The following is an 11,975-nucleotide window of genomic DNA, read 5'->3' as shown; positions in this document are numbered from 1 at the left end:
ATTTTGGGGGGAATTAGTTTGAAATCTAAAAACATATATTGAATGCTCAATGTGTGGGTTGCAAACACAATGTTTGTGCCATATGGAAACCTTCAATCCAGTTAAGGAATAGGCTTACAAAAATGACTAATGTAATATAAGGCTGCTTATGGAGCTATCAGAAAAAGGTGCAGCATAGGGCTGAGAGCATCCTAAAAAGGGAAGTTCAGCTGGCAGGAGGGTGAAATGGCTATTTGCTAACAAATTGATGCATATGATGAGCAGGAAAGCAGTAGGAAATCTATTCCTGAATCAGAAAAGTTATGGTTTAAAAGGTGGTATAATTTCTGAAAAGTTATAGTTAATATAAATTTTGTTTTCATTACCTCATATTCTAATTCTTTGAAAATGTATCTATTTAAAGTATCACATGGCAACCCAGATTGTTTGGAATATTCTGTTCTTCAAACCATTTTAGATAAATACATTTTAAGCTTTGTTACCAAGAATAATAAGGCTCTATCAGTGACATCCTTTCATAGCATAAAATAAAACTAAAAATTAACTATTGTTTATTTTTTTAATGAGATTTTTAAAATATCTTGAAAATGAATAGAAAAGTAAGGCACTCACATGGAGCTTTTTCTCTTTTATAAGGAAATAAACTTTTCTCTCCTAGTACAACCTTTGGTCAGTACTTATTTAAAACTGCAGATAAGAACAAAGCGCAGCTAATTCTCTACTATTTAAAAACCATACAAATGTTTGTGTAGGGCACTTCTTACATGGTAATCTTAGTCTGCAAATTCTTTCATTGTTTTGTCAATCCAGCCTCAGTGTGGAGATGAAGTTACAATTTATCTGCATGATGGAATAATTTGAAGCCATAAAAATTTTACAATAGGGAATGCTTACAAATGAAAGGAACAAAATAGCAAAAGTATTTATAGCATAATCAAATAACACATGTAAGAAAATGAATAATAAAGGCCCAAGAGGAAATACTCTGTTGTTTATAAAATGACACTGTTTTAACTTTGATTTCAGTGGTTACTAGAGAGGTTAAGGTTGTTTCACATAGATTTTTGCCATTTGGTTCTTCTTTTACAGCTTTTTGGTGTTTTTTTATTATTGATTTGTAGGAGATCTTTATACATTCTAGATACCAATTCTTTGTGAGTTACTTATGTTACACAAATCTCCACAGATAGCCAGTGCCATCTCTGTGATAAACTTTTTGATAAACCCAAATATACCTTGGGTCTGGGAATTTTCAAAACCAGTCCTGGATCCTTATTTTAAAAAATAGCCAATTTTTAATTTGAAAGTTTATTTATTTTAGAGACAGAGCAGGGAGGGGGATTTGGGAGCAGAGGGAGAAAGAATCCTGAAGCAGACCCAACTGAGTGCAGAGCCCAAGGCAGAGCTCCATCCCAGGACCCTCAGGTCATGACCTAAGCCAAAACCAACAGTCAACCGCTCAACCAACTGAGCCACCTAGGAGACACTAAATAGACATTTTTTTTTTTTTTTTTTAGCAGTTCTAGGTTCACGGCAAAACTGAGTGCATCAGAGTGATGCAATCATTGTAGTTGATGAACCTAAATCATTATCACCACAAGTCATAGTTTACAGTAGGGTTCACTCTTAGTTTTGTATATTCTATGGTCTAGACCATAGACCAAATGTATAATGATATTTGTCCACCATTGCAGTATAGAGGGTAGTTTTAGTGCTCCTACAATCCTCTCTGCTTGTTCACCCCCCTTTCTTCCTGACCCCTGGCAACCACTGATCTTTTTACTAGAGTTTTGCCTTTTGCAGAATGTCACAGTTGGAGTCAAAACCTACTGTTTTCATATTGGGTTTTTTTGGGGTTTTTTTCCATTTAGTAGTTTGTATTTATGTTTCCTCCATGTTTTTTCATGGTTTGGATAGTTCATTTCTTTTTAGTGATGTAACATTCCATTCTCTGGATATATTATGGTTGGTTTATCCATTTACCTACTGAAGGACATCTTGGTTGCTTGTAGGTTTTGGCAGTTATGAATAAAGCTGTTATAAATATCTATGTTCAGGTATGGACATAAATTTTTACCCCTTTGGATTAGTATCAAGGAGAGCAGTTACTGGATCATACACAAAGAGTTTATATTTAGTTTTGTAAGAAATTACCAAACTGTGTTCCAAAGTGGCTGCACCATTTTGCCAGATCCTTTGTAACAGTCCTAAGCTTCTCTCACATTTTACAATAAGCAGGAAGAAGGTAGGTGACAACTTCAATATTTTATTTTATTTTTTAAATTTTTATTTATTTATGATAGTCACAGAGAGAGAGAGAGAGGCAGAGACACAGGCAGAGGGAGAAGCAGGCTCCATGTACCGGGAGCCCGACGTGGGATTCGATCCCGGGTCTCCAGGATCGCGCCCTGGGCCAAAGGCAGGTGCTAAACCGCTGTGCCACCCAGGGATCCCAACTTCAATATTTTAACTAGAAATTTAGCTGCGTTGTTCTCCAGTTACATTTTCTACCTTCGGTATTACTGTGGATGACAGTTGTTAAATGTTCTACTATTAAGTAACAACCAATGTTCTCCGGTTGCCAGTTCATGTTCCTCACTTCCCCTGAAACTAATATAGGCAGTCTCCTTAAAGGCCCTTAGACTTCTCATAGTCAATTCCAGGAGCATTTTTTTTTTTTTAAGATTTTATTTATTCATGAGAGAGAGGCAGAGACACAGGCAGAGGGAGAAGCAGGCTCCATGCAGGGAGCCTGATGTGGAACTCGATCCCAGGACTCCAGGATCACGCCCTGGACCAAAGGCAGGTGCTAAACCGCTGAGCCACCCAGGGATCCCCAATACCAGGAGCTTTTTAGGCTTTTTCTAATACTGTTCAGAGTTTGTCCAGTTGCCACCAACTGCTCCATTCCAAAGCCATGCCTACATTTTGAGGTGTCAGGATGCTAATACTCCACTTGTGTTATTAGTCTGTATTAGTTACCTACTGCTGCATAACAATTTGTCAAAATTTAGTGGCTAAAGCCACGAATATTCTGTAGCTTCTGTGGTTCAGGAATTTGGGGGTGGCTTAGCTGGGCCTGGGGGACCCACTTTGAAGATTGCTCATTCGTTTGACTACTAGTAAGAAAGCTCAGTTCCTCTCTGATTCTTGGTAAAAGGTCTCAGTTCCTCAAGACAGGAACATTTTCACAGGACTTTAGTGTTCTCAGGGCATGACAGCTGGCCCCCTGCAAATAGTGCAAAGAGGATGCCTGCAATATTTTGTGGTCTTGTAAGCCAGATACCACCACTAAAGCTGTATTGTATTTATTAGAAGCAAATCATTAAGTATAGCCCATAGTCTCAGAGAAGAAATAGGCTCCACCATTGCACGAGAATGAAGGTGGAGTTTGGATTCTGCAGCCTGGCTCAGGAGGCCAGCGCAGGCCCACAGTGGTGTGACATCCGGCAAATTACTGAACCTCTCCAGGCCTCGCATTTTGCCCATAAGGAAAACGGAGATGAGTTACTTGCACCTGTCTTTGGCTTGTTTTGATGGTTAAATGTGAAAGACTCAGCAAAAACATTTGGCACATAAATGTCAACTCTTAAGCTTTTTTTTTTTTTTAACTGAAAAGACATAGGAATGTTGAACAGAAAATAATTCTTGTAAAATCCAGATAAAGGCTTTAAAGACAAGCAAATGAGGCGGAAAAGGAGAGCGGCGAGGCGGGAGCGGCGGGCGAGGCGGGAGCGGCGGGGCGGGAGCGGCGGGCGAGGCCGGCAGCCCCCGCGCCCCGCGGGTTAGAGCCGCGGCGGGACTCGCGGGCGCGGGGCGGTGTGCACCGCGGTCCGGCGTCTGTGCCCCGCGGGCTCCGCCCCCAGCGCCCCGCCCCGCCCCCCGCGGCTCCCCCTCCGCCTGCGCGTGCCCGGGCGCTCCGGCCGCAGCCCGCGGAGCCCGAGCCATGCGAGCCGCGGGGCCGGGGGCGCGCTCGGGGCGGGCGCTGCTGCTGCTGTGGGCCGGGGTGTGGGCCGGGGTGTGGGCCGCCGCGTCGCCCCCAGCCCCGCCGCTCTTCAACGTGAGCCTGGACGCGGCGCCGGAGCTGCGCTGGCTGCCCGTGCTGCGGCGCTTCGACCTGGACGCCCTGCGCACCGCCATGGCGCACATCCTCGGGTGAGCGCGGGCGCCGCGGGACCCCCCTGCGGCCCGTGGGCACCTGCCCCCGCGCCCCCGCCACCGGCCCGCGCCCGGCCCCGGCCCCGGCCCCGGCCCCGGCCCGCAGCTCAGGCGCGCAGGGCGGCGGCGACCGGAACTGGCCTTCGTCCCCCGCGGGAAGCGTCGGGCTGAGGGTGGCGGGAGCGGCCCTGCCCCAGCCCTCCGGGTGGGGGGCGCAGGACGGCAGCGCAGGGCGCCCTCTTGCAGGCCTGCCGCGCCCCGAGGCCCGCCCCTCTGGGGACCACGCTCGCCCGCTCTGCCCCCGCCTCCGAGTTTCCTGCGTCCCTCGGGATGCTGCGAGCTGGGTGATGCGGGCCCTGGGCCGACGGCCCTCTAGGAAGCGGAGGGGCCTAGCACCCCCAGGATAGGAGCCCTAGGAACCCCCACCCATGCGTCGTCGCACCCCTCAACCCCCGATGGTCCCGGGTCCAGCTTCCTCGTGGTCCTTGTTTCCAGAAATCAGGTCCCCCGGTGGGTCCACGCGTTGATGGGAAAGGCGGTGGGGGAGCTGGCGCGCCTCCTGCCCCCGCCCTTCACCGACGAGATCCGTGGCATGTGCCAAGTCCTGGACTACAGCCTGGCCGACTGCCTGCTGCTCAACCTGGCTTACGAGTCCACCGCGTGAGTGTCCGGGCTAGCGGGGATTACCTGGGAGCGACCAGGGACTCCTGCCACACCGGGGTAGGACGAGACATATTTCCAGTGTAATAAAAACAGGTTGGTGATTGGGCTGCCCGGAAGCCTCCGGTGCTTCCTCTTTGCCTCTCTGGGTAAATCTGAGCAGCAGACCTTGGGCCTCGAGAAGGAAAGCAGCTTCTCTGACCTCAACATTGACCTTCCCTCTACCCAGAGTCCTTCTTTCTCCCTCCACCAATCCAGGTAGTATCCCACTTTCCAAACGCTACTCAGCATGTACTTTAACAGAAAGTTTTTTTTGTTTTTTTTTTTTTATTTATTTATGATAGTCACAGAGGGAGAGAGAGACAGAGGCAGAGACACAGGCGGAGGGAGAAGCAGGCTCCACGCACCGGGAGCCCGACGTGGGATTCGATCCCGGGTCTCCAGGATCGCGCCCTGGGCCAAAGGCAGGCGCCAAACCGCTGCGCCACCCAGGGATCCCTAACAGAAAGTTTTAAGAACTAACCCCACTCTGTAGTTAACCCAGGGACCCTGCATCCTATAATGCATAGGGTCATCCCAGCACTCATTTGTACCCCCTACATTTATTCCATGTTTTTCATGGCCAGAGGTCCTGACTTCTCTTTCAAGCCTATACCCTTTCAAAGCCTATACCCTCCAGGGTTGAGCCAGTACTTGGTAGGCAGAGTGGGCATGATAAAAGGGGGCACAGAAGTGAAAGCACTGAAGAATGTGTGGTTGATCCCAGGCACAGGGCAGGGGGAGTCTTAAGTCTTATTGGCTCAGTAGTAGGTCCCAGAAGTAAGACAGGTTTGACCTGGCCTCTGCCTTCAGGACTTACTGTTTTGCCACCAGACCAGCCTTATCTAACAACATACGTAATAGCTTTTGGTTGCTAAAAAATGATTGGGGAGGGGAGGGGGAGAGAAGGTTCTTGGAATAAGGCAACTTGAAAGCCCACTGGTATCTTCCCTGAACCCCTAGGCAAAATAGGCTAAGAAACACTGAGTGTCTACCACTTTAGGGAAGTATTTAAAGACCCAGATAAGACACAAACTTGTTAAATTAACATGCTTTTCAATTGAAGGAAGTTAATTCTGCTATTCCTCATCTCCTACCCCCATCTTTTTCTTCTTCTGACATGTGGCTTTCTCAATTAAAAAAAAAAAAAGTTTTCACTTCCACCTTTTTTTTGTTGGAGTCTATGTATTCAAGCAGATTGAAGCCAAAGGTCTAATAAAAATATTCTAAAATTCGGATTTGATATGTATTGAATTGCTTGACAATAAAAAGCACCGTCAGACTCTATTAGGATCAACAAAGGAAATGTTCTGTTCACATATCTGATGTAAGGCTTTTTGAATCAGAATAATCCTACCTATCCTTTATTGAGCCTATTGGGTGCCAGGCACTGGAGATGATAGTATTACCTGTTGTGTAGAAACCAAGCTTCAGAAGGGAAAAACTTGCTGAAAGTCAGGTGCCCGGTGAGTGGTCAGACGTTGCTAAACGTTCCTGTGTCTCCGGTGTACTGCAGCACCTCCCCTAAAGCCCACAGCTCCCCTCTTCTTCCCTGTGCTTATTGACTACCTCACATTAAAATATTCAGGTTACAGGGCACCTGGGTAGCTCCATCAGTTGGGTGTCTTGCTCTTGATCACAGCTCAGGTGATCACAGGGTTGTCAAGTCAGGCCCCACATTGGGCTCCAGGCTGGGCATGCAGCCTACTTAAAAACAAAACAAAAAGCTTGGCTTGACATAGAAATATTGTCGTCTTGCCAGTTTTGAAAAATCCTCAGATTCCACAAACTTTGCTTTAGCCACTTCCAGTGTTTTATCAGCTTCCTCTTTGATATCAACTCTTGGAAGACCAGAAATCTTGGAAAAAATAAAAAACCAAACTTCCTTTTTTAAACCACAAAAAAATAGATAACATTTATTTTCTCTTATTATGAAAATAATCTGTAGTCATTATAGAAAATTAGAAATGCAGAAAAGTATAAAGAAAATTAATCACAATCTTGTTACTGAGAAATGACCAACAGTGCAGAACAACGATCAGGGTACTTCTCTCAATTTTGTTTGTGTGGATATACATATCTTTTCCTAAATTGGACTTGCTGTGTGTATTTTTCTACAAGGCATTATATATTCTCAGAAGAAATGGACACTTAGATTATCTTAACAAGCCTCTCCCACTTTTCCTCAAAATACTTTTTTCCAGCTGGGAGTTTCTCTCTCTCTCTCTCCCTCCCTCCCCCTCCATCTTTTTAAAGATTTTTTTCTATTTATTTGAGGAAGAGAGAGAGAGAGAATGAGCAGGGGGAGGAACAGAAGGAGAGGAAGAAGCAGATTCCCTGCTGAATTGGAAGCCTGATGCAGGGCTCCATCCCAGGACCCCGAGATCATGACCTCAGCTGAAGGCAGATGCTTCACTGACTGAGCCACCCAGGTGCCCAGCTGGGAGTTATTAAAGGATCCTTTTCTCTTATTAACTCTTTGCAGGGAGCCCTGAGAGGGACAGGGTAAGTGCCAGGCCCCTAAAGAGACAAAATGAGACATTTGTGGAACAGAATGGTTTGGTGCCATTGTATGTGCTCTGAGAAATTCATAGAGGAAAAGTGAGTTTGAACTAGCTTTGAGTGGTGTGTTAAATAGACTACATACTGCCAAACTGAGGCATAAGCAAAGCTCAGAGATCTAGCTGAGCCCAGAATGAGTCAGTTTCAGATTTAAATTTAGGATGAAATTCTCTTTCAGTAGGTGTTCAATGCCAGGTGTGCTGAGGGCAACGGTCTAATAATACCGAATGAACACATGAGTTTGTGTCCAGTTGTGCTTTTCTTTTTAAAGATTTTATTTATTTATTTATTATTTTATTCATTTATTCTTGAGAGATAACAGAGAGAGAGGCAGAGACATAGGCAGAGGGAGGAGCAGGCTCCCTGCAGGGAGCCTGATCAAGACTCAATCCCAGGACCAGGGATCATGACCTGAGCCAAAGACAAACGCTCAACCACTGAGCCACCCAGGTGCCTTTTCATCTTGAATTGTGAATCCATATTCTTGGACAAGGATCACCTATCATACGTACCCATTATAAGGAGAAGACTTATTTTACTTTAAGGCTTTATTTCTTTTCTTTTTTTTAAGATTTTTATTTATTTATTCATAGAGACACACACAGAGAGAGAGAGAGAGAGAGAGAGAGAGAGAGGCAGAGACACAGGCAGAGGGAGAAGCAGGCTCCATGCAGGGAGCCCGATGTGGGGCTCGATCCTAGGCCTCCAGGATCACACCCCAGGCTGCAGGCGGTGCTAAACTGCTGCGCCACATGGGCTGCCCAAGGCTTTATTTCTTAAATGAAAAACTCATTTCCCTTTTTCTTACGTTTCTCATTCATTCATATTGTACTTTTCTCTTCTCTCAGATTCTGCACCAGTATCGTGGCTCAAGACTCCAGAGGCCACATTTACCATGGCCGGAATCTGGATTATCCTTTTGAAAATTTCTTGAACAAGCTGACCGTGGATGTGCAATTCATAAAGAATGGGAAGGTATAGTTGTACACTATAAGATTCAGAAATCAGAGAGACTTGCTAACCAAAGTTAGCAATCACTAGGATGGCCTGCTGCTTAAGTGTGTTATCACTTTAAGGTACGGAAAACATCAACTCCTGAAAACACAAAACTGCAAGAGAGGTTTATGTCCATTTTGCTCATAGAAAGAAGGGTCATTTATTATTATGGAATATCTACTTAGAGAAAGCAATTAATTTTCCTTAGGGAACTCTCAGTCACCCACTTATCCTGGTGGGTCAGCTCTTTCTCTGCTTTCCCATATTGAGACTGCTTCTGGAATAGGGCGGGGCTGCATGGTGGAATGACTAGAAATGGCCAGCTTTAAAGTCTGACAGTCCTGGGTTTGAATTCTGCTTCTGTCACTTACTTCCTGCAAGAATGTGGGAAATTATTCACATTTTGCAGGTGACAGCTCAGGTTAATCATTACTTTATAGAGGTAGCTAGACAGGTTACATGAAGTAATCTATGCAAAGCATATGGCAATGCTTGATAAATTAATAAATAGTCCTTCATTCCATAAGTATGATTGACCTAAAGCACTCTCTTAAGTATGATCTTTAAAAAATTATATTGAGATCATTTTACTTTCATCATAAAAATGTAACCTAATATGTACTATTTTCATATTTCTGTGTAAGCATCTGGAGAGACAGCTTTAATCGATGTTCATTGAATACACAAAGCATGTTATTGCCATGAAACAGCATGCTAAAGCCAGATTTTGGCTTTGGGGGACACTTTAAGGATAAGGACTATATTTCATATGTTCTTTGCATTTAGGGGCTGAGCCACAAATGCTGCAAACTCATTTATTCAGTACTTACTTGGTCATCTGGTTTTACAGAAACAACTTTTTCTCATAAAAAATTAAAACTACCAATAAAAGTTAAAAAAAAAAAAAAATTAAAACTATGCAGAAATACTTAAGGCAAAAGTTTCTCATTTTCTCATTTCATTCCTTTACTTCTCCACTGTTAACAATTTGGTTTATAGCTGAAGAATTATTTAAAAAATGGTTTTAAATGGTAACAACAATAGAATATCCATGCGTGCTATGTTCTAACGGAAATCTGCTGAAATGTTAGCAATTCTTACTGGATGATGGGACAGTAATCCTTTTCACTGGCTGCTTTGTGCTTTCCTCCATTATCTACAATAAAGCAAAAATTCTTCTAAGTTGACAAAGGAATAAATGCAATAAGAATAAATTATTTCAACAGTTCTCTCTAGAACTCGCCCTGTTACTGCTTTATTTGTCCCTGTGTGTCCTGGAGTGGCCCTGAGAAATAGCCTGCTGGTGTGGCTTGACTCTTAGTACTCAAGTTATTACCAAATCCAGCAGTGTACGCTTGAATAGTGTCTCTCTGCTGAGGGCTCATGGCCAAGACTGTTTTTGCTAAATTAGGAAGAAGTTATCCACAACATAATTAATCTCTTATTCTTGAATATTGTACATAATTTTTAAAGTATTTTTACATACCGTTCCTCATTAGATCCTCACCATGGCCTTCCAAGCGGGCGCAAATCAACATTTTCATCCTCATTTTCCAGATGAGAGGTGGAGGCCTGACACAGACCACCACAAAACCAGGCCTTTGGCCTCTTACTGGCTTTCTTCCCCCCCAAACTCAGACTTCGGTGGTGATTCAGAGCTTCCTGCTGCAGCTAAGGGTTTATGTTAACTGACCTGGCAGAGACAACTGGAAAGTGCAGACATTTAGAAATAAAGACAGTTTTTCAGAGCTGCAAGATAAAAGAGCTTGTAACTTATACCCCAGAATTATCTATAATCATGTAGTATAAAATATCTTGGAAACTACAATGTGATTTTGATTTTCAAACTTTAATTTGCTCCGCCTTTCAAGAGTGACCCTAAAATGAGTGTCAGTGTATCATGTGAACAAAATGACAGTATAATTACTTTTTTTTCTTCATATAATTACATTTTGTAAAGGCTTTGGCAGCAACGTAGTATTATGCCCATTTTACTGCTGTGAATGGAAATGGGGAGAATTCACTGGAAGCCCTCAATGAGCCAGGAAAATGTCATTTATAAAACTAAGGCCACTGCGTTTTTTTCTTTGTAGTTTAGCCACCTTAAATTATTTTTACAACCCAATGAGGTAGAAAAAAATGATTAAAATGATTACAGATGTAATGTATAGCTTTCTAAGGAAAAATATTAGCCCAGGTCTGTTTGTTTCTGAAAATAAAAAATGTTGGTTAACCTTTATTGAACAGGCATTATTCTAAGTATCTCTTTAAAAATGAAATCTGGTATCTGCAGTAACTGCTAGAGTGTGATTGGAGCTCGTTATCGTTACCTTAATTTAAAGTGGAAGTGATCCCTATAACTCATGGGATAACCATGAGGGTTACATAAGAGATACATTTAATATTTAAATATGGGGACGCCTGGGTAGCCACCCACACCTTTGGGTCAGGGTGTGATCCAGAGCTCCAGCCTGCTTCTCCCTCTGCCTGTGTCTCTGCCTATCTCTGTCTCTCATGAATAAATAAATAAAATCTATTTTTTAAATAAATAAATATAAAATTTAAATATGATTATGACTGCCAAACAATCCTCACTTCCTCTTATCTCACAGAACTTATAAGATGCATGACCTTTATCTCTTACAATCAAGTCAACACAAGTTTTTAGTGAGAGCCCATTTGCTATTTTTCGGATAGAGTTTCTCAATCTTTCGGGGCATGATCCCCTTTGATGAAGCCTATGATCCTTTCTCAGAATGTTTTGTAACACATAAAATGAATAGATTACAAAAAAACCCAGTTATGTTGGAATTCAATATTACACTTTTTCTCAACACAATCAGTAAATCTTAGCCGTGTATCTAATAACTACCGTAGTTTCAGGGTAGTGATAAGTTAAGAATGGCATTTCAGGATACATAATTATACCATGTCAAGATAAGTATGATACCATTATATATGTGAAGGTATCTGCTATGTCTGTGGTGGCAGAGTCATAGGCACTGCTATGATTACAGGATTTATTGTGTGCATCTGTTACTGAAGAAGTGAAGTTTTAGTTAGAAATGAGTGAAAATAAAGATGTGCCTTTTTTCCCATTCAAGATCACCGACCCACTGACTTCTATTAATGGAACCTCCAGGTTAAACCTTTCAGAAGATTTTAAGAGTTTTTATTATGTTGGAACTTATAAGAAAAAATTCCACGAGTGGGACAAAACAGATGATTTCAACGTATATTTGGTGGGAATGGCAAAATGATACCTATCTCTTGATTTCAGGTCGCCTTCACAGGAACCACGTTTGTTGGCTATGTAGGATTATGGACTGGTCAGAGTCCATACAAGTTTACAGTTTCTGGCGATGAACGAGGTAATCAAAACAAATTCCTGAGCATTTTTAGCCATATTTCTGGTCAGTTCTATCCAGGTACTTCATTTGCTCCCCCAACTGAACATACAGATGAATACCTCCCTGTGTAGCAGGGACTTCCAGTCTAGTCGGAGGTCATGATAAGGAGTTTGGATTTTATTTTTTTTTTTTTTTTGTTTTTTTTTTTTT

The 11,975-nt window shown here is 43.0% G+C and overlaps 1 protein-coding gene across 1 annotated transcript in view; it reads left to right on the top strand.

Annotated features, from left to right (window-relative positions):
• Positions 1–3,898: 3,898 nt before the first annotated feature.
• Positions 3,899–11,975, top strand: part of NAAA (N-acylethanolamine acid amidase) — a 30,948-nt gene continuing 22,871 nt past the window's right edge. The window contains exons 1-4 of the mRNA XM_041759284.1: positions 3,899–4,155; positions 4,654–4,818; positions 8,268–8,394; positions 11,696–11,786. Coding sequence (XP_041615218.1) covers positions 3,947–4,155; positions 4,654–4,818; positions 8,268–8,394; positions 11,696–11,786 — 592 coding nt within the window. The 5' untranslated portion in view covers positions 3,899–3,946. The remainder of the gene's footprint in view (positions 4,156–4,653; positions 4,819–8,267; positions 8,395–11,695; positions 11,787–11,975) is intronic.

Source organism: Vulpes lagopus, chromosome 6, assembly GCF_018345385.1.
Source record: "Vulpes lagopus strain Blue_001 chromosome 6, ASM1834538v1, whole genome shotgun sequence".
NCBI classification, from domain to species: Eukaryota; Metazoa; Chordata; class Mammalia; order Carnivora; family Canidae; genus Vulpes; species Vulpes lagopus.
The sequence above is the reverse complement of the archived record's forward strand: the minus strand, read 5'-3'. Positions and strand labels throughout refer to the sequence as shown.